Source organism: Mustela nigripes, chromosome 13 (assembly GCF_022355385.1).
Source record: "Mustela nigripes isolate SB6536 chromosome 13, MUSNIG.SB6536, whole genome shotgun sequence".
In the NCBI taxonomy this organism is placed as follows: Eukaryota; Metazoa; Chordata; class Mammalia; order Carnivora; family Mustelidae; genus Mustela; species Mustela nigripes.
This window is the reverse complement of record NC_081569.1, coordinates 127,866,933-127,893,363: the sequence shown is the minus strand read 5'-3', so window position 1 is coordinate 127,893,363 and position 26,431 is coordinate 127,866,933. Positions and strand designations below refer to the sequence as shown.

At 45.7% G+C, this 26,431-nt stretch overlaps 1 protein-coding gene across 5 annotated transcripts in view; it reads left to right on the top strand.

The window, feature by feature from the left end:
* The first annotated feature begins 11,231 nt into the window (after window positions 1-11,231).
* ADCK1 (aarF domain containing kinase 1) overlaps window positions 11,232-26,431 on the top strand; it is a 122,018-nt gene continuing 106,818 nt past the window's right edge. For 2 of the 5 annotated variants that reach the window (XM_059373632.1, XM_059373630.1), the window contains exons 1-3: window positions 11,478-11,582; window positions 20,166-20,311; window positions 23,281-23,364. In XM_059373632.1, coding sequence (XP_059229615.1) covers window positions 20,177-20,311; window positions 23,281-23,364 — 219 coding nt within the window. In that variant the 5' untranslated portion in view covers window positions 11,478-11,582; window positions 20,166-20,176. Of the gene's footprint in view, window positions 11,362-11,476; window positions 11,583-20,165; window positions 20,312-23,280; window positions 23,365-26,431 lie in introns of those variants that run through there. The other 3 variants (XM_059373631.1, XM_059373633.1, XM_059373634.1) reach the window with 3 other exon arrangements.

The window sequence follows — 26,431 nt, the reverse complement described above, 5'->3', positions numbered from 1 at the left end:
AGTGCTCTTTTCTAAAAGATGCAGTCCTTTTAAAACAACCACAACCACACCTAAATGTAAAAATAACAAATTCTTCAGTACCGTCAAATATCCAGTCAATTTTGGCATTTCTCTGATTGCCTTAAACATTTTTGTTTTGTATCTTTCCTGTGTGTACTTGATTTCTTTTTTTAATATATATTGCTTATTTGAATCAAGGTCCAAGTTAAGTTTATCCGTTGTGATTGGTTGATGTGTCTCATACCTCTTTTACATGTAGATTCTTTCTTTTCCTTTCCATCTCGTTTTTTTCATGCAATATTTTGTTGAAGAAATCAGATCATTTGCCTCCTAGAGTTTCCTATACCCTTGATTTTGCCTCTTTGTGATGGTTTTCCTCCTCTGTTTCTTGTAAATTCTTCATTAGATCTAGGAGCTTGATCAGATATAAGGTTTTGACTTTTTGTCGTGGGGTTGGGGGAGGCACAGAGCGACTTCACAGATGGTGGTGTTTACTTCTATCAGGAAAATTCAAAGTCTGGTGGTCTTTCTTGGGATATTAGTAGACATTACCATTGCTACACCCATAAATCATTAGGAACTGCAGACTGGTGATGTTCTCTCATTCCCTTTTTGCTCACTGGCTGGCATACTTCTGTAAAAGAGAATTTCACAAAGGAAAAAGAGAATGAATGCCTGATTCTTTCTCCTTAATGACCCGTCTAAAAATAATTAGGTGGAAAAACTAAAAAAATAAAAATAATTAGGTGGTTTTCTAGCATTCTTCAGAGGTGACTTAGCTTTTTTTTGTTGTTATTGTTTTGAAGTATCATTATAAACTCATAGAGGTAAAGATACTTGCTTGACGTGCTTCAATCCATTGATAATTAGAGTGTCCTACCCTTTTGCAAGTGGGAGGCTCTTCATGTTGGCTTCTGAGTTTTCCTGACCCAATTCAAATTGTCTATGCTTTTTGGTGTCGCAAGATATTTCAGGATCATCTTTCATTTCCATCTCCAGGTCTGGATGGAGCCTTGGATAGGAGGCTCTAAGGAGCCTCAATTTCTTTTCGTGGGACAATCTGTGTCCTAGGAGGTAGTAAATAAGTGATTTTAAATAAAGGAATAGCAAACACTGGATGGTGAATAAAAGTACAAAATAAATAGAATTATAGAAGTGTCACAGCCCAGAACCCTTTAGAAAAGGATACATAGTCCCATACAACTCAACAGAAACGTCTATACCATATCATGGATGTGACTCCTAGTCATCCAGAAAACTTAAACTCTACTCAGCAAACTTATTTTACAAGGAAGTATAAAATTAGAAAAAAGTCATATGTGTGGATAAGCCCTACTTATCTGGAAAATTAATGTAGATAGAATGTTTCATTCAGGGGCACCTGGGTGGTTTAGTGGGTTAAACCTCTGCCTTTAGCTCAGGTCATGATCTCAGGGTCCTGGAATCGAGCCCCACATCGGGCTCTCTGCTCAGCAAGGAGCTGCTTCTCTGCCTCTCTGCCTGCTGTTCTGCTTACTTATGATCTCTCTCTCTCTGTTAAGTAAATAAATAAAATCTTAAAAAAAAAAAAACAAGAAATGTTTCATTCACCTCAATAGTGGTTCTCGGGCTTATGCGAGACTAGAATCATTTAGGGAGCCTGTCAAAATATAGATTTCTGGGCCCTACTTCAGGCCATCTGAATCCAGGGAGGAGGGCTTGGAATTTGTCTATAAGATGACTTTCAAGGACTCTTGGGTGGCTCAGTCGGTTAAGTGTCTGCCTTTATCTCAGGTCAGAGTCCTGGGATGGAGACCCACATGGGGCTCCATGCTCAGCAGGGAGTCTGCTTCTCCCTCTGTGTGTGCTCCCCGCACCTCTCTCAAGTAAATAAATGAAATCTTAAAAAAAAAAAAAAAAGACTTCCAGGGGATCTGGAAGAAGGTGGTCCTAAAAACTACCCTTTGGTGAACTCTGCCAGATAGATAAACAGATAAAGTAAGGGAAGGAGGAGAGATGCCTTTGGAGAGTGCACATTGGAACATACTCTGAGAACTAAATCACATTAAAAAAATCTAGTGTTTGTCTTTTTCTGATTTCAAAAGGATTCTGTTCTCTGTGAAAGTTTGAAAAATAGAAAAACAAACAGAAGAAAATAACCATCAGCAATCCTATTCCCCAGACACTATGTCCATTAAGTTGATGTATAGCCTTCCAGCCTTTTTTAAGGGCATTTCAATTGTTTGTTTGTTTTTTTTTTTTTTTTTTGCTAGCAGACACCTTCACTGACTTGCCTGGGGGCTCTCAGCTAGTGAGTGTGAGAGTCTACACTGGAACCCAACTGATGAATCCTGAATTTTATCATGTTCCATTCTAACAGAAACAGAGGAGCTCCCCGCCTGCCCCTTCTTCCCCACCGCCCCCTCCTGCCCAGCTTTACTTTATACATTTCTACACTGCATTTTAAAAATTGATTGTAAAATTAAAAAACAATAATCTGTGTCCACCATCAGGCTGTGGGTTTTACAGTAGGGTGGGAAAATCACATTATTTCTATCAGTGTGCTCAGAACAAGACCTGGTGCTTAATAGTAGCTCAGTACCTGGGACACGGTAGACACCCAATAATTGTTTCTTCCAGATACAGAGTGGAAGACAATTAGGTCTCCATGGCCTCTTGTGGAACTGAACTTTAGGTGTCCTAGATTTTTCCAGACTGGCCTGGTTTTCTCCCAAAGAAACAGTTTGTGGCATCCCAGTATTCAAGAAACAGGATACCTTCCTGAGAGCACAATGTGGGAATGTGAGGGTGTAACCTTCCAGATATTTCCCAATGAGGCAGCACACTTCCACCCTCTTAATTTTCAGGAGGATGGGGCAGCTGTGAACTGTCAGTGGCCAATACTCACAGGAGCTGAGTAATGAGGATACTGGCCCGGTAAAGAGGACCTGGGCAGAACTCAAAGTATGTATACTACGCCACCTAAAATTGTCTAGTGCCTACCAGGGGCACCTGTCCTGTAGCTGAGAAAGTCCCAGTATAGAGAAGGCCATAGTAAATGCAGTATTTTACGTGGTGGTTTGTGGAATGTCTGTGAGGAAGAGGAGTCTGGAGGAAGTGGGACCGGATGGAAGTCTGTGGAAAAGTCTACACGTGGGGATGCATGGGGAGCTTGACAATGCTTGTGATGACAGGAATGGTGAGGAAGGGAAAGACAGGAAGGGTTTATAGAAGGAAGTGTCTGACTTAGGTGGGACCGAGGAGAAGGAAGGGAAGAGGAACCTGGGGACCCAGGAGAAAAGCAGTGCCCAGGCAGGCAGAGAGATTCAGGGCGAGGAAGCTAGCTTGGTCCTTCAGTCACAACCAAGAGAGCAATTCTCTAACACGAATGTTTGTGGGCATATCTTCTCCTTTGCTTTTGTCCAGAGTATCCCTTGTTAACGGTAAGGATTTGCTCAGACTTCAGTAAAAGAGGCAATGATAGGCGGAGGCCAACACCCTCCTGCCTCGTCTTCCCATACAAACGTCAGCCCACCCCTCCTCAGGGTAGGACCAGGTCGGACCAGCCCCCCAAGCAGCTCTTGGGGGAAGCTGTAAGACCCTTTCCTCTTTCAGGATCAAATTAGCCCTTGACATAAGTCATGTTTCCAATTACCTTTCTTTTCTGATGAGGGGGGTCCTCATGGTCTCTTCTGCCCTTTTTTCTTGGCAACAGAAGGGTGGTGTGAGATTTAATGTCTCAAGAAAACTCAAAGAGACACAAAATCCCCAGCCTCTTTCCCCAGCTTCTATCTCACGTGAGCCAAGATCTCTGGGTATAGAGGGTCAGTGCAGACAAAGGCGCTCTGATCACTTGTGATAGTTTCTCTCTCTAATTATAGAAAGTATTTAACTATTGTTCTGTAATTGCTTGCTGCAGTTGGGTTTGAGCATTGTAATTTTTTTTTTTTTTTTTTTTTTTTTTTTTTTTTTGACAAAGGCCTGCTTTCTGATGAGTTGTTCTTTTTTTTTTCCCCCTCCCCTGCGTTGGTCCACAGCCATACCAGTCCCTGGCTATTCCACTACGTAACTGAAGGAGGTGGTATAGTATTTCTGGAGAAGCCACTTTACCTCATCCAATTGCTTTCATGGCTCCCCCACTCCTCCCCGTTACCTAATAGAGAAAGGGAATCAACCATTTATTGAGCACCTGCTTAGTATTTGCCAGGCATCGTACTAAGCCCTTGCACGGACTGTTTTAGTCAATCCTTACAGCTAGCCTGAGAGCAGATAACATTATCCCCAATTCACAGAAGAGGAATCTAACACACAGGAAGGCCACAGCCAGTGAGCAGCTGAGTCAAGATTCAAACCCAGATCGGTCAGACTCCATGTCATCTCTCTTTCAGAGATGAAGGGTTTTTTTTTATAGATTGGCTGATAAAATACTGGTGTTGATGCTCCTAGCACTGTGGGAGAATTGGGGAATTCTGCTTCTACTCTGAAAGTGCCAGTCTCTAGGTCCGTAGTTAGTGGTAGGGCTTGGTGGGGAAGCCTGTATGACTTTGATGGGGGGCAGATTTCTGTGTTGTGGGGTTCCTGTGTTGGAGTCTGCAACTCCTGGGACATGGAGAAATTTCTGATGTCATGGCAGCAATGACAAGGAGGAAACCACCTCCCTTCCTATGGGGGCTGCAGCGGTCAGGGTCCTATGGGGAATAGATGCATGTTCAGGGGTTGAAATGCAGTGTTGAATGAATGAACTGCTTGGAGAAGGGACAGGCAGTAGGGACCCATCAAGTGGTGGGGAAGCAGCGGGCCGCTAGCAGAGCAGAAAGCCGTCACTGCTCCCAGGCTAGGGGGGTTCAGTGTGGATATTCCTGCAGGCCAGTGAGAGCTAGGGCTGGGCAGAAGGGCCCCGGCAGGAGCTGTGGCAGAAGAGAAACACAGCCACTGCCTGAACGCAGACCCAAAGAACAGCAGCACACACAGTAAGTGATAATGCGTGTGTGTGTGTGTGTGTGTGTGACAGAGAGAGAGAGAGAGAGGTGGGGGGGGGGACAGATATCTGAGCCTCTCTCTCCTTGGCCCCCCTGTCTCCTGCCCATGCTTACCAGTGGCCAAACCCAACCGTAAGACAGAGGACAATGGAGCCCCAGGGATGCAGCCGGTGCCGCCTGGGCATGGGGCAGGGCAGAGAAGGGTGGAGAGAGGGCCTCCAGCAGGGTATGGAGGGTATTCAGCCCAGGGGCTTGCTCAACTGTGCCCTCCATGTCAGTCTATGGGAGGCTGGACATTGCTTACAGACTCAAAGAATCGTGGAATGTGAATGCTGGAGGGGTCTTAAGTGTTCTTCCCCCCAAATTTGTTTACTTTACAAAAGAGGATCCTGAGTCTCAGAGAGGAAAAATGGCTGGTCCAAGGTTCGAGGTCAGCAGCCAACCAGAAGCATAGGCAGGGCTAGAACCAGCTAACCAAACTCGCAGCCCATCCTGCCTCTTAACTGAGAGCTGTGGTCAATTAATGGTTGATAATAAACCTGAGCCAGCCTATTTTCTCAGGGCCATAGTTTACTTTGGCTCCAGACATTTGTCTCAAATGATTCCCTTTTAATACACCTATGATCAGTGTGGGCTGCTCATTCCAGAGCATGGGCTCTGGAGAGAGACTCATGGAACAGAGTCCCAGCCATGCCCTTGCAAAGTGATCTTGGACATGCTGCCTGACTTCTGTGCCTTAGTTTGCTCAGCTATAAAATGGGGATAAAAATGGTATCTATCTCATATATCATGAACGTTATATGAGAAAATATAAAGTACTTAGACTAGCATCTGGCAATAGTAAGTGCTTGATAAATGATACCATATATATGCATAAATAATATTTATTAGCATACATACATAAATAAATATATGATATATGTGTACACACACCCCTTAACACTCACACACACAAATCTCTCCAGTATACTGATTTAGAATTCTGGTTAAGAATTCATTTGGTGGGGTACCTGGGTGGCTCAGGGAGTTAAAGCCTCTGTCTTCCGCTCAGGTCACGATCCAAGGGTTCTGGGATCCAGATGCACTGGGCACTCTGCTCAGCGGGGAGCCTGTCCCCCCACCTCCATGCCTGCCTGCCCTGCTTCTCTGCCTACTTGTGATCTCTGTCTGTCAAATAAGTGAATAAAATCTTAAAAAAAAAGGAATTCATTTGGTTTTTACCTGGAGATACATTAACTGTTTCTTGTGAGGAATTTCCCCTTTTCTTTATGACAGATAAGAAAACTAAAGGGTATGGCAATTATAACTCAATAAAGCTGAGAAAAAAAAGAAGAAAACCGAACTGTGTAATGTGCTTTTTTTTTTTTAAAGATTTTATTTATTTATTTTACAGAGATCATGAGTAGGCAGAGAGGCAGGCAGAGAGAGAGAGGAGGAAGCAGGCTCCTGCTGAGCAGACAGCCCGATGCGGGACTCGATCCCAGGACCCCGAGATCATGACCTGAGCCGAAGGCAGCGGCTTAACCCACTGAGCCACTCAGGCGCCCTGTAATGTGCTTTTTGTGGGATCCCTCAGCTAGTCAGAGGCAGATTAAGAAATCCCTGCTTTCCATGTCACTCCAGCTTCTGGGTTGGAAATGAATTCCGAATAACTCATCTTGATTTCCTTCCTTCCAGGTGTTAAAAAATCTCTTTAGATTTCCATCAAGCCCAGGCCAGTCTGAACATCCCATGGGGCAGGCTGAGCAGGCTTCCATCTCATGGTCATTGATACCCAGAAGTGTTCAGAGCCAGCAGACCCTGCTCTCTCTTCAACCTTAGCCTCTGCTCTTAGACCTTCGCATACAAATGCATATGGCGTATGGATTGGTCTGGAGATCCTCTGGGCAATGTTCAGCTGCCCTCTGGGGAAGCTGGACCCTGACCTTCTCTGGTCCTGGCTGTGGGTCGACACTCTGTCCTGGGCAGATGCTAACACAAGCTCTGGCCCTCCAGGTCATGCTTCCTTCTGTGGCTGTGACTCCAGCAGGGCATTGCTCGCCTATGGAATACTGCTGCGAACCAAATACAGCTTTCCTGCTTCCTCTACTACAGGCCTTAAGGCTCTTCCCTTCCGTAAAGAACACAGTTCCCTTATTACTTCTTCTGCAGTAATCTTTTCTCATTGCCATAACCAAGAAACTTGCACGTTGGATTCTCTTGCTTTTCCTTTGGTTGGCTGCTGTCTGAGGCCTCCTCCTGGATGGTTCACTTTGGGGACAAGACACACAGCATTCTACATGAACACCTCTCTTGGATAGTATTCTGAATACGCAGTCTACCAACTCCCAGCCCTGCTGCCTCAGAAACTCAACTGGGACTTTGGCAGGTTCTGAGATAAGTTAGCTGCTTCCCTCTGTGGTTTTGTTTGCTCAGTGCATTTTCTATTTAGCTTCTTTGGTTATATTCCATCTCAGCATAACCCTTCAATGGCTTCCAAGTGCAGTTGGACTAAAATCCAAACCAGTGAGTGCTTTGAGGCCCTGAGTGACCTGGCCCCTACCTGCCTCTCCTACTTCCTCCCACACCATTCTCTCTGCCTCAGTTACACTGGGCTCCTCTCTGTTCCTCAAGCATGCCGGGCTCTTTCCTACCCCTGGGCCTTTGCACTTGTTGTTCCCTTTGCTTGGAATATAATTCCTCAGCTTCCCCGTGGCTGACTTGTTCATCCATCAGGTTGTAGTTTCCTCAAAGACAACTTGCCTGACTTCTCTATCCAAACACTATCTTGGGCCTCTAGTTAGTCTTTTTCACACACTCCCTGCTTTTTTCCTTTATAGGATTTATTACATTATGCAACTATCCTGTTGTTTCTTTGGTCTGTTGTCTGTCTCCCTTCTAGGCACTAAGGATCTAAATCCCTGCTTTAATGAAGCTTATAGTGGAGGAGACAGATAAAAGCCATCTAAACAAATGAATAATATTTCAAGTACTGATGAGTGTTATAACAATAAAGCAGTGTAAGAGGATAGAGTGTGCCTCAGGGAATGTGGTGGATGGGGGTGGTTATATGAGAGTAGTCAGGGATGGCCTCTCTGGAGGGGTCACATTGGAACAGAAAACAGATTGCTGGGATGGAGCAGACCTTTGAAATTATGGGGGAACAGCAAGTGTAAGGGCCTCTTAGCAGCAGCCAGTTTGGCAGGTGCAGGAATAGACTCAGGAAGCTGGTTGGGCTGGAGTGGCATGAGCTGGGGGAGGGAAGGTGGGAAATGAGGCTAGAGACAGAGGGAGTGGGAACAGGTCTGGGGGAGCTGTGTGAGTTGGGTAAAGAGTTTAGATTTTCTTCTAAGTGTGATGGGACATGTCTTCAGAGCAATATCCAGTTTCCAAAGAACGCACCCCGTCTCACCTGACCCTCACAAGAAACTCTGAGATAGGTAGGACTGATAATAGTTAATACCTTTTATCAAGAAGGAAACTACCATTTTATTATTGTTAAATCAAGAAGGAAGTTCAGGCTTTGCCAAATTAGCAAATTTGCTTTTAAAAATAAATTTTTATTAACATTTACTGTATTATTAGTTTCAGGGGTAGAATTTAGTGATTCATCCATTGCATACAACTTACTTTAAGTCACACAGTTGAAACAAGACTCTCTAACTCTAAATCAGGGGAGTCTAACCTTGCATGGACATTGAAACCCTCTGGGGAGCTCTACAAAATCATCACACCTGGGTCCTCCCCCCAGAAATGACTTAAAAGGGCCAGGGTATGGCCTAGGAGGATCGTTGTTGTCAATAGTTTCAAAGATTTTATTCATTTATTTGAAAGAGAATGAGAGAGCGAGAACACGTGTGTGTGTGCACACGGGGAGAGAGGCTGAGGGACAAGCAGACTTCCTCTCTGAGAGGGGAGCCCAACACAGGGCTCCATCCCAGGACCCTGAGATCAGGACCTGAGCCAAAGTCAGGTACTTAACTGACTGTGCACCCTAGGAGGGTTGTTAAAGCTCTCAAGGTGATTCTAACCTGCCTGAGAACCACTGTTCTCAATTCACCAGATTTTCACTACATGAACTGCCTCCTTTTCCACTCTTTCACTACATGATCTGCCTTTCTGTCCAAAAGAGAGCTTTTCACTAAGCTGCCCATTAAAATCACTGAGGGAGCTTTCTAAGGATTATGGAGGTCCAGATCCCAGACTAGACTCTAAAATAAGAACTTCTGGGGCTTTTCTGTAAGTGCCTCATTTGCCTGAGCTTCCCAGATTTATTTTTTGATTTTTCCTATCTGCTATTGTCTCTTCATTTGTTCCCTTTCAGTGTTATGCTTTTTTTTTTTTTTTTAAATTCCTTTCCTGTCATTTTCATGGGATTTTAGGAAGGAGTGGACTTAAAGGAGTGTACTCAGCATACCATATTGAACTTGAAGGCTTACAAATTTAAAAATTTTAAAAATGTTTAAATAATTAAATTTTAATTGTAAAAGTTATACACACATTCATTGTAAAAAAAATTCAAATATAAAAAGGCACAGGGAGTAAACTGAAAGTTCTCCAACCTCCCTCCCCCATTTCCATTCCTCAGGGTAATAGCTAGCCTGCTAGTAACATTTTCATGGTTAAACTTTGGGTGCAGTTAGAGTAACCATATTAAGTATTTAATATATTTATTCTGTCTTCTCTCTGGTTTTAAACTTCCCATTTTAACTTAAATATCCCTTATCTGTTTTACTGTATTTTACTGCATCTTTATGCTTTCTTTATATGATTTTTTGGATGCAAACAACCTTTTCCAGGGAGCCCCTATTCAACCTTTAAATCCCAGCCTCCAAGTCAGTTCTTAGTTTATGGAGCATTTCAGACTCTCCTGGGCAAAATTACTGTTCCCTTCTTTGTGTTCCTAAACCACTTTGTTCATACCTTCAGCTCACACTTCTTACACTGCTTGAAAATTATTTATGTTCCTATCGCAGCATGTATACACCACAAACTTGAGACAGCAGGGACTGTTAGGCAATTCTACCCTACTGCTGTCTCTATGCATCGGTTGTCTTAGTCTGTGGTTTGTCTTTTCATGCCCTTCAATGAAGAAAAGTTATTGAATTTAATGCAGCCCAGATTTATCAAAGGTTTGTATATAGTTTGTGCTTGTGTCATTTAATAAACCCTACCCTGAGATCACAAGATGTTTTCCTCTACTTTCTTCTAAAATTTTTTATTTTGTTTTTCCCCTTGCAAGTCTACCTGTGGGGTGAATGAGGGATCCAACAGATAACTAGTTGTTCCAGCTCATATACTGAATGATGTGTCTTTCCCCATTGACCTACAATCTGGCAATATAGGTCATATATCTGGGATTTGTCATATAATAAGATACCACATATGCCTGGGTCTGTTTCTGGATTCTCTAAGCTGATTTCTTTTCCCCACTCTGGTTATCTTTATACTAATTAATACCAAATGGCCTTAATTTTTACGTCATTATAATAAAATTGATTTACAAAAGGCCAAGTCTTTGAAACATATTACTCTCCTTCAGGAGTGGCAATGCTTTACCCTTTGTTTTTGCATATAAATTTTAGATTAGCCTGTGATAGTCCAGAAAAAATCCTGCTGGAAATTTGACTGAAATTTGTATTGCATGGATAGATGAATTCTGCCCCACCCCTGCCCCAACTCTGCTCCCCCAGGAAGTAGCTCAAGACATATCTGTGAAATGAATGCCCGTCTGATGGATGTCTCCAACTTACATCTTATAAACATGCAAAACAAATTAATGAATGAACGAATGGGGGCTAAAGATAACGAAGATTAACCAGCACATTCTCACTATTGAGCAACTGTCAGTTGCTTGCCTACTTGTTCTAAAACGTTATTTAAAATACACAAACCCTTGGGGCGCCTGTGTGGCTCAGTGGGTTTAGCTTCTGCTTTCAGCTCAGGTCATGGTCTCAGGGTCCTTGAATCAAGCCCCCTCTGCTTGGCGGGGAGCCTGTTTGCCCTCTCTCCCTGCCAGCTGCTCTGCCTACTTGTGATTTCTCTCTCTCCCTGTCAAATAAATAAATAAAATTAAAAAATACATAAACCCACATCTCCATCCTTCAATGAAACACGAATCTATGCCTCCTTCGTTAAGACTGTTGAACTCAAGTTTTCAGGAAGACTATGGGTCCTCAGCTGGGTTTGAAACAAGGCCTTCTGATAGGTGAGGTGTCTTTTTTTTTTTTTTTAATATTTAATTTATTTATTTATTTGACAGAGATCACAAGTAGGCAGAGAGGCAGGCAGAGAGATTGGAGGCAGCAGGCTCCCTGCTGACCAGAGAGCCCGACGCGAGGCTTCATCCCAGCATCCTGGGACCCAGCATCATGACCTGAGCGGAAGGCAGAGACTTAACCCACTGAGCCACCCAGGTGCCCAGGTAAGGTGTTTTGACTCCTCCGACTCCTCCGTGGAGAAGCCAGGGAAAGTGCGGGCTCCCAGCCCGAGGTTTAGGGAACCACGAACTACAAGTCCCGGCAGGCCGCGCGGCACCACCGCTTCATTAGGCGCAATCAGAGGGTGGTGGAGAGCAAAGTCCCTGCGAACCGCGTCACCCGCGTGCGGCGTGGAACCTGGCGCCACGTCCCCGCGTCCCTGGGGGTGAGTAGGGCAGGCGCGCCGGAGCTGCACCGCGCGTGGAGCGCGGGGGAGGCGATGTAGACGCGCCCAAAGCTTGCGTCTGCTCGGACCGTGGGGAGAGAATCCCCGGCCTGCGACCTTGTCACCGGGGCCCGGTGCCTGGCCACGTGACCGGCAGGGGCGGTCCTCTGCGGGGACTCTCCAGCCCCGCTCACCAGTGGGCGGAAGCGGGGACCGGCTACTTGGGTGGCGCGCTCTGGCACGTAGGCAGGGCTGGGGCTGGATGAGGGGGTATCAGGTGGCTTATCCAGGCGGCTTCTCCCTAGGCGGTCTACGGGCTCCGAGGCGCCGGCGGCGCGGGGCTGGACTTGGTCTGGACGTGATCTGGACGAGAGCTGGGGGCGCCGCCGAAACCCCTGAGCTCCGCCTGGACTCCGGCGTGCTCCAGAGCGCTCCGGATCTTCCGCACCTTGCGGTGCCCTGCACTTCAGTTCGCCCTGTAAACGTGTGCTGTGTATGGAGAGCTGCCTCTGGGAGACACCTAGCACAGCTCTGTCCCCGGTTAAGTGGCGTTTACTTCCTACTAGGTAGGAAGTCACCCAATTCAACAAGTATTTATTGGTCCCGTCCATGATAATTGGCATTTAGTGGGTGCTCAAGAGATATTTGAGGAGTTGAAAGTGAATTTGACTTCTCTGTGCCTTCGTAAGTTTTCTTTAAGCATTTTCTTATCGCACAGGTTTTCAGACTGCATCAGAATCCCCTGGAGGGCTTGTTAAACCACACGGAATGCTGGACCCCATCCCCAAAGTTTCTGACTCACCAGCTCAGGGATGGGGAGCAAGAATTTGCATTTCTAGCATGCTCCTAGGAGATAGAGAAGCTGCGCGGGACATGCTTTTGAGTACTTCTGCTTTGTAGGAAAAAAGTCCTGTGAACTCAAGCACCAACTTTTTCTTCACATCAGGTTATGGGCCTTTGTGTCCTTGTTTGCCAGTTTCACTTTCTGTAGTGAGGGTGAACAGGTGCATATGACGGAGCACACTGTTAATTTGCCCCTACGTTATTGCATATGCAGATTTTCACGAAGTCTACACTTGTGTCATTTTTCCTGGGTTACATCATGTTCTTATTGTGTCATTATTGGCTTGGCCCTCAGATACAAGATTTGACCTCTGCTAGGAGAGCTTGCATTTTGTTCCTTCTTGATATATACATTTTCTTGTCAGAAAGGGGACCTCAAGATAAGACTAGTGCTTGCTTCTGGCATCCATCCCCCGCCTCCCTGCTCAGCCCTCTTGCCCCCAACTCACTCACCAAATCTCCTGGGTTTGGATTCTTGTGTCAGAGGCATTCCAATGACCCATCTCTTACCTGCCACGTGCTCTCTGTGGTTGGTTTTCCACTGTTCTCCCTGATTCCCCACTTTACCAGGATGAACCGAATGGAGAATTTCTATTCCTTGCCTGGGTGAGATTTATTTTCCCCGTCTGCGCTGGGACCTTGGTCTCAGCCAGGAATTCCTTTATTTTATTTATTTGTTTTTAAAAGATTTCATTTATTTATTTGACAGACAGACATGACAAGTAGGCAGAGAGGCAGGCAGGGGTGGGGCAGGGGAGTAGGTGCTCCACTGAGCAGAGAGCCTGATGTGGGGCTCGGTCTCAGGACCCTGAGATCATGACCTGAGCCAAAGGCAGAGGTTAAGAGGCTTAACCCACGGAGCCACCCAGGTGCCTAGAGATTCCTTTATTTAATCAATATTGATTCAATCACCTTCTGGACGTCAAACCCTAGGGAAGGGGGTATCCTTACATTTGGACTCATCATTGATGGTAGGGCAGGTTAGAAACCTGCATCAGGCCAACGCTGTGGTCCCTGGGCTTTGACTCTGCCTCTTTCCAGACTTGAGACATGATGGTATCCTCTACCTTGTTTGCTGTTTAGCCACGTCATGAAACATTTTCAGGTCTCCCTGAAAACCTGATCCTCTCATTGGGTCTTTTCCAGTCTTGGGTGCAGACAGAAGAAACAATGCTCAATTCCTCTAATAGCCTCTTTAGGAGGTGGGGGGGAGGCTGTGGTCACTTATGGGATTGATGCAATTAGAGCCAAAGTGCTTTTTTCCTGGTCATTCTCACTTGTGCACCAAGCAGGGAAGGGTGATTCCCTGCTTCTTGTCCTGGGATGTGGCATGGGGAGAGGGCTGCGGGTGGGTGGTAACTGATAGGCCTAGCCACTCTTGACCCACCACAAACAGTGAGTGCTTGGTTCCCCATTTAGTTGTGTCCAGGGGTTGGACATTTCACTTGACCATCAGCTTCCCGTGTGTAGGTCTTTCCGCACTTCCCTGTTGCCTTGGTTTATCACCTGCTGGGGTATTCCCTTATGGCCCAGCAAGATGGATCCCATTCTTCTCATAGAGTTAATGATAACTCAGCTCTTCTAAGGTTTCTGGACTGGAATGGGTCGTTTCTGGTGCGGTGCTTTGGTGGACAGTCTGCTGTGTTGATTTCCATGTCTTCTATATGCTGCCATTGTTTGGGCCTGGTAGAGGGTCAGAAATCGAAGTTGCTGCCCACAGTGACTGACTCGGTTACCTGTGAACTGTGGTAAGAACACTGGTGAACGGAGCGTTGCAAGTCCATGAAGGAGGTCATGTGCCATAGACAGGCTCAAGCTTTAATGCTGCTGTTTACTACTGAGTCACCTGGGAAAAATCTCACCCCCTGTGCTCCTTCCTTTCCTTATTTATGCCTGTGGGTGATAATAATATTTGTTTCATCTTCCTGGGTCGTGTTCAGTATCTAAGGAGGTAAATGAGAGCAAAGGGCTTTGTAAAGGTTGGTTGTTGCTAATAATGTTATCCGATGTGGAGGTGTTAGGGTCCTCGTGTCCTCAAGCTCCCTTCCCCTCCCCCAAAGTGTGTGCTCCTGGGAGAGACAACTCAGGTGAAAGTCAGACAAGTAAACAGAACAGGGGAGGCGATTCATTAGCAAAGGGTTTAATAATGAAAGGTGTTTTTCACCGACAGACATATTTCACGGCTGACAGGGTCTTTTAAAATACCCGGAGGGAAGCGACTCATTTGCATGTTAAAGACTCACTGACACCTTATGGAAAACTCCAGCTCCAATCTAATTTAGACATACTTTGGCTCCTATATCATCTATTTTATGTTTTTCAATTTGCACCTCTTTTATTACTGAGGACATTTGCATGAAAACCGGTCTTGGGAATCATGTCTGTTTGGCTGAGGCTTTCCCTCCCAGGGTGGGTGATCTCAAGGCTAGGGGTGGCCTCATTGCCCACAGGGACTGGCCTGGAGGATGGAGCATGAGGCAGATGGGGTTTAAAAGAGGCAAGAGCTGGGAGGTGGTGCTGGGGGTAGCTGGGGGAGGATGGCATCCAACTGACAGCCCTGGGGTGGTTCTCACCTGGGAACCTGTGTTGGTACTGGCTCAGCACAGCCTCATGGGGTACCATTTCTCCCTTGATTCATTCAGCAAATACTTTTGGGGCACCTACTGTGCTAAGGCAGGTTTGGCAGACTCTAGCCACTGGGCCACTTCTGGCCATACCCATCACTTTGTATAATGTCTGGGGCTGCCCTTTGTAGGCCAATGCTTACAATTGCCTGAGTTCTTCATCTGAGTGAGATGGGAGGTATTAGAGAGTTGAGAGCGGGGGAATACATAATTGGGCTGAAGTTTCCATGTTGAGAATAGAGGGGGGATAAGTGTACTGTTTTACTCATTCAATCATGTATTTGTTAGCAGACTTATTAATTAATTATATGATATGTTAACAAATTCTGCCCTTTGCGTGTAATAGAACAGGCAGATACAGGACCAGATCCTTAGAGAAAAAAGCAGTGCATAGTAAGACCAGATAGGAACCAACAACTCATTCTAAGTGCTTGGCTCACAGAAGGCTTCAGAGAGGGCTTGGGTGGGGGTGGGGGGTGGTTGAGAGTGGAGAGGTATTTGGGAGATGAAGCTAGCAAGTTTGGGCGAGTCTTGAATGCCTTGCTAGAGAATCTGGACGTTTTCATTGGTGGAGGGGACGTGGGGTAATGTGCGTGCACAGGAAGGTTGGGGTAATGATGACCTGGGTGGAGAGTGAAAGTCAGGGGATGTAGGGAAATGCTTTTGGAGTGGGGAATGGTTGGGCTGTTCAGGCAAGATAGGGTGGCCTTCCGCCCTCAGTTTATTAACTGTACGAGGTTGTGCCAAATCCGGGTCTCCCAGGTGCTAAGAGTTCTCCATCAGCTGTTTCTTCATCAGTGCTTCTGGGAAGAAGAAACGAAGTTTAAAATAACAGTAAGGAAAAGAAGTCTTATTTGCAGAATATGTTTGGCATTATTGTAAAGCAGCATCTCATTGAACGCTCACAGTAACCCTAGGATGGAAGTACTGTCAGGGACTTCCTTTTGTAGATAATTACGTGGGAGGCCCCAAGAGGCTGTGACTTGCTCAAGGTCACACAGCTGGTGAGCGGTAGAGCAGGATTCTTCCTGACTCTAGAGGCTGAGTTCCTGGCCACAAGTGGTTCCCTAATGTGGGCATCTCTGAAGGCCCCACGGGGATGGTCCCTGGATCAGCTCTCATGGACCTTCTTGCACTGATAATCTTGAAGAAGGAAGGTGTATACGGAGCTGAGGGCACGCAGCCCAGTGTAAGGCCTGTTTCCAGGTCCAGTTGGGAAGCCGTGTCTTGGCGGGACAAGGTAGAGGGTGAACTCAGCATGCTGCCTTTTTGATAGAAAACACTAGAGAGCAAGGTGAAAAGGTAAGGTTAGGTGGGGGCCTGCCAGGATGTAAGAAGGGAGGCCTGCAGGAGTCCTCCAGAAGCCGACAGGCAGGGGAGTAAATAAGGTCCTTTACCAAAGCATGGCATTGGGAGAGAAAATAATTAATAAGTCATAATAATAATAATAATAAGAGATGAGTGGTGGTAGGAGTCGCAGTTGGTACTGTGTTTGTACTGTGTAGGTGGTACCTGCCTATACATTTTGCATGATTTCCTCGTCCCTCACCACCACCTCTAGGAGACACTGCTGTCATCATCCCCATTTTATCGACGGGGTCACAAGAGTCAGAGGGAGTTAGCAATTTGCCTGCTTACCCAGTTGGGAAGGAAGTGTAGGGACCCAAACCCAGGCCTGCTGGAGTGCCTGTTCTTGTTTGGAAGGAACTCTTGGCTTATTAAAATGTCAGCAGGAAAAAAAAAAAAAAAAAAGCTGGCAGAATGATGCAGGGATAGGGAAGTTTTCATAAATAAAGAGAATATTAAAAAAAAAAAAAGATTGTAAAGAAAATAAAGCCTTTTCTACAAAGCAAGGTTTTAATTTTTTTTTATTTACAAACCCCTTTCTTGCAGAGTTAGGAACCGAACCCAGGAGCTGGGCTAGAGGATTTGTGTTTAGGGCAACAAATGAGTTTCTTACATGATTTCTTTAAAAATAATTGTTTGGAGTCACACTTGTAGGGTGATTGCAGACCCCTGGGGTTGGGAGTAGGTATGATCAAGTTGGAAGGCTTGTTTTTTGGGCATGGTTTCACTGATGGATTCGAACACATGCAGACTCTTTATTGAAAAGAAAATATTTAGAAGAATGGTTCTCAAATTTTAGCTTGCATGAAAATCACCCATTATGGGGCGCCTGGGTGGCTCAGTTGTTAAACATCTGTCTTCAGCTCAGGTTATGATCCCAGAGTCCTGGGATCGAGCTTTGCATTGGATTCCCTGCTCAGTGGGAAGCCTACTTCTCCCTCTGCCACTCTCCCTGCTTGTGTTCCCTCTCTCTCTGTCTCTCTGTCAAATAAATAAATAATTTAAAAAAAAGATTTTATCTTTTCAATAAATGCTTATCACCGTTTATTGAAAAGGCAGTCCTTTCCCCTGTGTATGTTCTTGGCTCTTTTGTCGTAAATTAATTGCCCATGTGTGTATGGGTTTATTTCTGGACTCTCTGTTGGAATTAATTGATCTATGTGTCTATTTTTATACCACTGCCATACAGTTTTATTACTACAGTTTTGTAATGTAGTATAAGAGACCATGATACTTGCAGCTTTGTTCTTTCTCAAGATTTCTTTGACTATTCTGTGTCTTTTGTGGTTCCCTACAAATTTTAGGATAGTTTGTTCTATTTCTGTGAAAAAATGCCATTGGGATTTTGATAGGGATTTCATTGAATTTGTAGACTGCTTTGGGTAATTTGGAAATTTTACAGTATTCTTCCAATCCATGAACACAGAATATCTTTCCATTTATTGGTGTCTTTAATTTCTTTATTAATGTCTCATAATTTTCAGTGTACAGGTCTTTCACCTCCTTGGTTAAATGTATTCTTAGCTTTTTATTTTCAATGCAATTATAAATGGGATTGTTTTCTTAATTTCTCTTTCTGCTTATTCACTATTAGTGTACAGAAACAGAACAGGTTTTTGCATGCTGATTTTGTATCCTACAGCTTTATTGAATTGGTTTATTCTAACAGTTTTTTGGTGGATTGTTCAGGGTTTTCTGTATATAATATCCACTGCAAATAGTGATAGTTTTACTTCTTCCTTCCCAATTTGATTGGCTTTTACCTCTTTTTCTTGTCTATTGTTCTGGCTAGGGCTTCCAGTACTATGCCGAATAATACTTGTCCTGTTCCTAATGTTAGAAAAGCTCCCTGCCTTTCACCAATGAGTATGGTGTTAGCTGTGGGCTTGTCACATATGATCTTTATTATGTTGAAGTATATTCCCCTGTCCCTATTTTGTTGAGAGTTTTTAATTGGAAATGGCTGTGGAAATTTGTTAAATGCTTTTTCTACATCTGTTGAGATGATTATGTGACTTTTTAAAAAAGACTTTATTTATTTGGCAGACCAAGATCACAAGTAGGCGGAGAGGCAGGCAGAGAGAGGGGGAAGCAGGCTCCCTGCTCAGCAGAGAGCCAGATGTGAGGCTTGCTCCCAGGACCCTGAGATCATGGCCTTAGCTGAAGGCAGGGGCTTAACCCACTAAGCCACCCAGGCGTCCCTGATTATGTGATTTTTATCCTTCATTTTCTTAATGTGGTGTAAGAGATCTGCATTTTTGAGATGGAAGAAGATAGTAAAATTAAATCTACATTCACAAGTTATATTAAATGCAAGCAAAAGAAAATGAACTATATGTTGTTTAGAGAAGTAGTATAAAATGTAAGTTGAAAGTAGAAGAATGGAAAAAAGATGTACCTGTGAATACGTAAGAAAAATCTGTGGCTATAGTGTGAGCATGAGTTCAAACAGATTTTGAAGAAAATGAAGACAAGGCTGTGTGTAGCATTAGTTTCCCATGTGGGGTTGGGGGGGGGGGCAGGCATAGAGCAGGGAGGGGATGGTCACAGGCTGCGTCCAGAGCAGAAGCAAGTGGTGGCTCACTTCTGGATGGGACTTCTTCCCTGCTGCCTGCAGCTGTGGTCTGGGAGTTTAGTCTGATACAGAGTTCCCAGAAACTGAAGGGGAAACAGCTTATTGGGTACAGTGGCCCCCAGAAGCTCCAACGGTCCACCTGGTGGACTGAGCTAGTACAAGTAGGGTGAGGAAGGCCATTAGAGAGCCCTGAGCCCGCTTGATCCCCCTGACTGGGAGTACTTCTGGTTCAACAGACCAAATCAGCAGGTGGACATTGAATCCCTACTCTCGGAGTACCCTGCAGGACCGTGAGTCAGCGGAATAAGTCATGGCTTGTGCCTTCAAGGAGCTCACGATCTAGACAAGGGGCAGTTTACTCTAACTGAAATAAATATTTTGGAAATCAGCCAGACGTGGAGAGCTTATCTGGCTGATTCTGACCAGCTGCTGTTTTGGCCTCGGCTTGAGCACTTCTGACCCGGACACAGAAGGCAAATGATACCTGTGTGTGCACGGTGGTAAAGTAGTAGTTACAAGTAACAAGGGTTAGCATGCTCTGCCACATTCCCTATCTAAAACAGCATCTTCGTCTCATGCGTGTCATCTCTACTCTTACCCCCTTTCATTTTCTTCTCCGCACTTCATACCTGCTGCTGTTCTAATATGTCTGTGTGCTGCGGACCTGTCGTCCCATCTAGAGCAGAAGCACCACGAGGGCAAGAACTCTGTTGTGTTCCCTCTCCCCCCGTGCCTCGAATGGTATCTGGCACTGTGCAAGGAGTAATAACTTGGAGAGTTGACTTGTGCCCGATACTCTGCTAAGCGTTTTATATACACAATTTCATTTTATCCCAGTAACTTTTTTAAAAAAAGATTTTATTTGTTTATTTGACAGGCAGAGAGGCAGGCAGAGAGAGAGAGGAGGGGAAGCAGGCTCCCCTGCTGAACAGAGAGCCAGATGTGGGGCTCGATCCCAGGGCGCTGGGTTCATGACCCGAGCCGAAGGCAGAGGCTTCCGAGCCACCCAGGTGCCCCTCCCAATAACTTTTGACATAGGTATCATCCTGTGTTACAAGTGAGGAAACAGATGAGCAAGATTAAGAAAATGACCCAAGATCATATAATCTTTTAAGCAGCAGAGCCTGAATTTGAGCCCGGGTCTGACTAACTGTGGGATTCGGCTGTCCCTTGTTGTCTCCTTTCCTTCTGCAGGGTCTGGGAACATGGCCAGAAAGGCGCTCAAGCTTGCTTCATGGACTGGCGCGGCTCTGGCTGCCTCGGGCTTCTACCTTTACAGTAACAAGTACTTGGATCCTAATGACTTCGGTGCTGTCAGGGTGGGCCGAGCAGTTGCCACGGTAGGTTTTTCTCATTGTCAGGTGGCCGAGGGACTGCACTGTTACCCGCAGGTGTTCATACAGACAGCAGATGCGGAGGTACACGTGTAACACTCTTATGTGTGCCAAGCTTTGAGCAGGCATGGCCGTGTGCCCTTCTTTATCTCTATTCTCGAAGCCCCCCCCCCCCCCCGGGTTCTACCAAATCCTAGTAGAATGGAATTGCACACAGCCTCTGTTGTAAAGCCTTTACATTTTATTTATTTATTCATTTATTTATTTTAAAAAAGATTTTAGGGGCGCCTGGGTGGCTCGGTGGGTTAAGCCGCTGCCTTCGGATCGGGTCATGATCTCAGGGTCCTGGGATCGAGTCCCGCATTGGGCTCTCTGCTCAGCGGGGAGCCTGCTTCCTCCTCTCTCTCTCTGCCTACATGTGATCTCTGTCAAATAAGTAAATAAAATCTTTAAAAAAAAAAAAAGATTTTATTTATTTTTTAAGAAACTTTTTTTTTTTTTAAAGATTTTATTTATTTATTTGAGAGAGAGAGAGTGAGAGAGAGCATGAGAGGGGAGAAGGTCAGAGGGAGAAGCAGACTCCCCACAGAGCTGGGAGCCCCAGGACTCGATTCTAGAACTCTAGGATCATGACCTGAGCCTAAGGTAGTTGCTGAACCAACTGAGTCACCCAGGTACCCTTATTTATTTATTTGACAGGGAGAGAGAGAGATCACAAGTAGGCAGAGAGGCAGCCAGAGGGGGGGGGGGGGAATAGGGTCCCTACTGAGCAGAGAGCCCAATACGGGGCTTAATTCCAGGGCCCTGAGATCATGACCTGAGCCGAAGGCTGAGGCTTAACCCCCAGAGCCACCCAGCCGCCCAAGCCTTTACATTTTAGATTCTGTATCATATTTTAGCGACAGACCCGGGCCGGTACTCCTCAGCCAATGCATATGGAAAGGCTTGGCAGCTTTGATGAAATTCTATCAGGAAACCTGGTTTCTCTCCCGTGAGCTAGTGTGCATGGTTCCTGAGGCAGGGCTTGGACTCAGAGCATCTGGGCCTTGGAAGATTTTTGAGGATCCCCTGCAGCCCCCGAACTAACAGAGAATCTGAGTTGAATATTTTGCCATTAGAGGTTTTCTCTGTGGCCCAGGAGCATCCTTCCGCTGCGATCGTGGCCTCTTGATGCTGCTGAGAGCCACTCTCCCGGACATGCACGTGTAACTGCCTCACTGGTGGGCAGAGGGCCACAGGCCTCTGTGCTCTCTCTCTGCCTTTTGTCTGCTGCAGGATGAGCTCGTCCTTGCTTCTCCTTGGTGTGGATAGACTCTGAGGCACGCTCTGTTTGAGTTGTTGTCTGATTGTTTCCTTAATACCCAGTGTTGTGAAGTCTTCTCCTGAGCTAGTTATAGAACCCAGACGGACAAATAGATAAACAGGCCCCGGGATAGAAAATGATTCCCGAGTATTTACTGAGGGCCTTTTGGTGGCCCAGCATTGTCTTACGTGCTTTGAGAGGTAGAATGAACTGTCCCTCCTCGACCCAGCTTTGAAGGATCTTATAACTGAGGAGTGCTCACAAGAGTGGGTCAAAAAACAATCACTCTAAAACCATGGATCGGGTCAAGATGTGTGACTCAGGGCACCACTGCTAGGGGACTTCAGACACAGGAGTGAGACCTGTAGGCTGCAAGTCAGGATGAGTGCCCTAAGGGAAGCAGGCTTTAATGGATCCTTAGGGATTTGAATACAGTTAACCCTTGAACTACGTGGGGGTTAGGGTGTCAGTTCCCATGCAGTCAACTTTGGACTCCCCAGAACATTCAGGACTGATAGCCTGCTGTTGACCAGAAGCCTTTCAGATACCATGAAGAGTTCGTTAACACATTGTTTGCATGTCGTATGTATCATATATATTCTTACAATAAAGTAAGCCAGAGAAAAGGGAAGGTTATTAAGAAAGTCATCAGGAAGAGAAAATACATTTACAGTACTGTACTTCAGTTTACCAGAAAAACTTCAAAGCCATGTGTAAGTGGACCCGTACAGTTCCAACCCATGTTCAAGGGCCAGCTGTAGCTGGGAATGAGGGAGGAAGGTATCTGCCAGTGCCTTACACACCAGTCACTAGGATGTGCCTTCTTTAAAGGCCAGGGCTCTGGTCTTGATTGGCCTTGTGCCTTGTTTAGTGACCAGCGCTTGTGGTTGGTGTTTAACACGTTTATGTTGAGTGGAGTAAAGCTTTGGGGGGTGTAAACAAGGGGATAGACTTTTCTCGGTGGCTTCTAGGGACCTCAGTTGCTCAGTTCTAGAAGGGAAGGTTTGGCCTGGGTAGTTCTCCAGCTTCCTCCATGTCTGTGATATCTGGAAACCTGTGATTCTCTGATTCAGGACATGGGATATGGATATGGGAATGTGGATATGAGGACTTCTTCAGGGCTTTTGGCCAAGGGTCCCAGAATCAAAACTCAGGCTGTCAGTGCAACATAAATATAAAGCGATGTTTATTTATAATGCTAAGTTTATCCAACAGCATTCCTTCCTCTCGTCTCTATTGAGCATTTACCTTCGTGTCTGGCACAGTGAGATGGTGCTGGGGATACAGTGATGAACGGGAAGGACAAGGGTCCATGTTTGTAGAGCTGAAATTCTAGCAGAGAGCATAGTCCATATACAAAGAAACAAACGAGCAAGGTAATTTTGGGTATGATAATGTCATTATGATAAGTAATTGAGAGTTGCTGGCAGGTGGGGCAACCTTAGACTGGGCTCTCTGCAGAGGGGACATATGTGTAGAGCCCTGATTGTCAGGAAGAAGGCAGCCAGGCTAAGATCTGGGGGGCGGAGCATCTTAGGGGAGGGGTTGTCTACTTCTCTAGACATACTGCCTGTGTCAGGGGCGTGCAGCTGCAGGATATTGGAGGGGTGGGGTGGTGAGGAGCAATATTTGATGCCCCAGGTGTTAAGCCTTTCTTTTCCTTGGTTCACAGACAGCTGTCATCAGTTACGACTATCTCACCTCCCTGAGGAGTGTCCCCTATGGTTCTGAGGAGTACTTGCAGCTTCGGTCCAAGGTAAGGAGCCCTGGGGACCCATGTGAGCCAGACCAGGACCGGGTAAGTCCTAAAGTAACTGCAGAGCTAGCAAGCGTCTTGTGTGCACCTGGGGGCCGGCAGGGGGCTGTGAGGGGATTGGCGCTGTGGGCTTGGGAGCAAGGAGGGGAGGACCGTCTCCTCATTGGAGTTGTTTTTGTACTGACAGGCTAGGCTGCCCAGCTGCCATCAAGCTGGATCCCATGGTACTGAGGTCATTAATTGACAAGGCACTGTTGGGAAGGCTGGTGTGTGTTTCTGGGGAGCACAAGGTGTCTGGGATGACTCAGGAGGGATGAAGGCTCTGTTCCTGAGATAACTCAGTTGGCTTCCAAAGTGCTTTGTCAGGCAAAATCCAATTGAAAGAGGTTAATTGCTTTCCTGTCCTCTCAGGGCTACACTGGGGCTCCTTGCTAGTCCTCTGAGGGGAGCCGTCCACGCCTCACCCTCTTTCCTCGCTTGGAATAGGTCGGTTGATTTTGATGCTACAGCTAGATGAGTTGGAGCATCAAGCAAGAAGGTGTCTTTTTTTGGATATAAGTTGAATTTGGGGTCAAGTGTAGATACTTTTGTTTCCTCCAAGGAGAGGTTTGGGATAGATCTGTGTATCTTTGCTCAGCCTGGAATGCCCTTGGCCCCTTAGAAAATTTCTAGTCATCCTTTTGGCCTCAGCTCAAATACCTCTCCTCTGTCATGTTTTCCTTCTCAATCATTCTTGGTGGATGGGATAATTAATTTTAAAATTTTTATTTAAACTTTTCATTATAGAAATTTCAACCATTAACAAGAGTAGAGAGAAAAGTATAATGAACCCTTATGGAATTGTCATCCGGCTTCAGACATGATCAACATTTCGTCAGTCTTGTATTATCCATTTGCCCCTTTATTCATTTATGCATTTTAAATTCATTTATTTATTTTTGCTCAAATATTAAAAGCAAACTTCAGGCATCATATTTTATCTGTAAATGCTTCAGTCTGTATCTCTAATAAAGAAGTACCTTAAAAAAACTTCCAAGGGTGCCTGGTGGCTCAGTTGTTAAGTGTCTGCCTTCAGCTCAGGTCATGATCGGGATCCTGGGTTGACCCCGCAGCAGGGTCCCTTCCTGGCGGGAAGCCTGCTTCTCCCTCTCCCACTCTCGTGTTCCCTCTCTTGTCTCTCTTTGTCAAATAAATAAATATAATCTAAAAACAAAACCCCAAAAAACAAAAAAAATTTCTGTACCATCATCATAACTAACAAAATTAATAATATTTCCTTAATAACTTCTAATAGCTAGTTTATACTCAAATATCCCTAATTCCAAAAATGTCTTTTTAAAGTTGGTGCATTACATTATGGACCCAAACGAGGACCATGCATTGCATTAGGAAACATCAACCAAAATCTTCTCAAATCTATAGTATTTCCCTTCCCTCCTATTTTTTGAGCTATTTTCTTGTTGAAGAAAGCTGATCATTTACCCTGTAGAATGAGGCCCGTCTCATCCTCAAAGCATCATTTAATGGGAAGTAGATCCACATGGCATGCAATTCGTAGTATGTCACATTTGGACATGCAGAATGATCCTCCTGTCCTTGTGCCTCAGGCGCCCATTGTTCAGCCTGGAAGTGATCAGCGTGTCCTATATGTCCTTCCGGAGACGTCTTCCCTCTGGAATGTAGTCAGACTTCTTTATTCCTACCACAGATGATAACTGCTTCCATGTCTTCCTTTCACTTTACACTATAGATTCTTTTAGGTCAGGGATGGGGGTCATCTTTTTTGTAGGCAGAAAACTGCCTCTAGTGATGATGCCTAGGACTGAGTTGATTTCATGTCTGTTTTAGGCTGCACCCAGCTAGGTCTTTCCTTGGGAGGGGATCTGGAAAGGGTGCAAGGTTTGCACGCCGAAAACCTGATTTGTGCTCTGTCTTTGGGATGGTCATTTAGCCTTTGGAGCTACCATTCTCCTCGTCTGTAGACTACAGTTGACTCTGCCACATGTTGGGGATTACATAGATAATATCTGAGACTGTGTGTTGTGAAGTGTGAGTGTGAAGCAGGTATCAGTAATCAGTCAGATGTTGGGGCTCCTGGGTGGCTCGGTTGGTTTAGCACCTGCCTTCGATTGAGTCCCAAGTTGGGCTCCTTGATTAGTGGGAGGCCTGCTTCTCCCTCCCCCTCTGTCTGCTGTTCCCCCTGCTTGTACTCTCCCTCTCTGCCAAATAAATAAATAAAATCTTTACAAACATAATCAGTCCGATGTCTACCAAGAAGGATGCTCCGCGAGGACAGACACTTGTCTCCGTGTCTGCAGCACCTACAGCGGTACCCAGGACACAGTAGGTCCTGAATAAAGAGGTTTGCTGAGCAAATGAATGGATGAAATGTTAGTTTGTGTCGCAAGATCTCACAGCCTGGGATCTGAGACTCGGTGCTGTTCCCTGCCCCTCTTTCTCCATCTAACCAGTGCTACAGGCCTTAGAGCCAACCAGAGTGACATTCTACACAGAGGCACAGGCCGGGCAGGAAGGCAAGCTCCCTGCAGAGCAGACAGGGGATGGGTGACATGCAGATAGTGGCCCCTCACGTGTAAGGCACCAGCAACCCCCGGGGAAGTTGACGGCTTTGGAGGATGCAGGAAGGAAAGTGCAGGCTGCTTTTTGACAGGAGGGTAGTTGACACAGATAACAGGGCTGGAGGCTGGTCCCCGGGACTTGTGCCTGGGTAGGGGAGCTCGCTGGCACTGAAAAGCCAGGAGCAAATACTGCAGGAGTGTGTTCTTCCGTTGGAACACTTATCTCTTCTTGTCTTTGTGACTGATAAAGGAATGAGTGAAGGGTAAAACATAATTATCTCACTGTCAAGCCAGTGTCCCCAGGTCCCAGAGTATGCTAGAGCAAGAGACAGTGACTTAGAGAAGTGCTTTCAAGGTTGGTGCTTGGCCGCCTGGTGTGTCAGTGACTCAGCTTCACATTGCTGGGGATGGAAAACAAAGCCAAGGAGTGTTTTCTGAGGCCTCAGTGGCACTTTGCTGGGCAGCTGAGGGGGTGTGCTGAGGCCCCA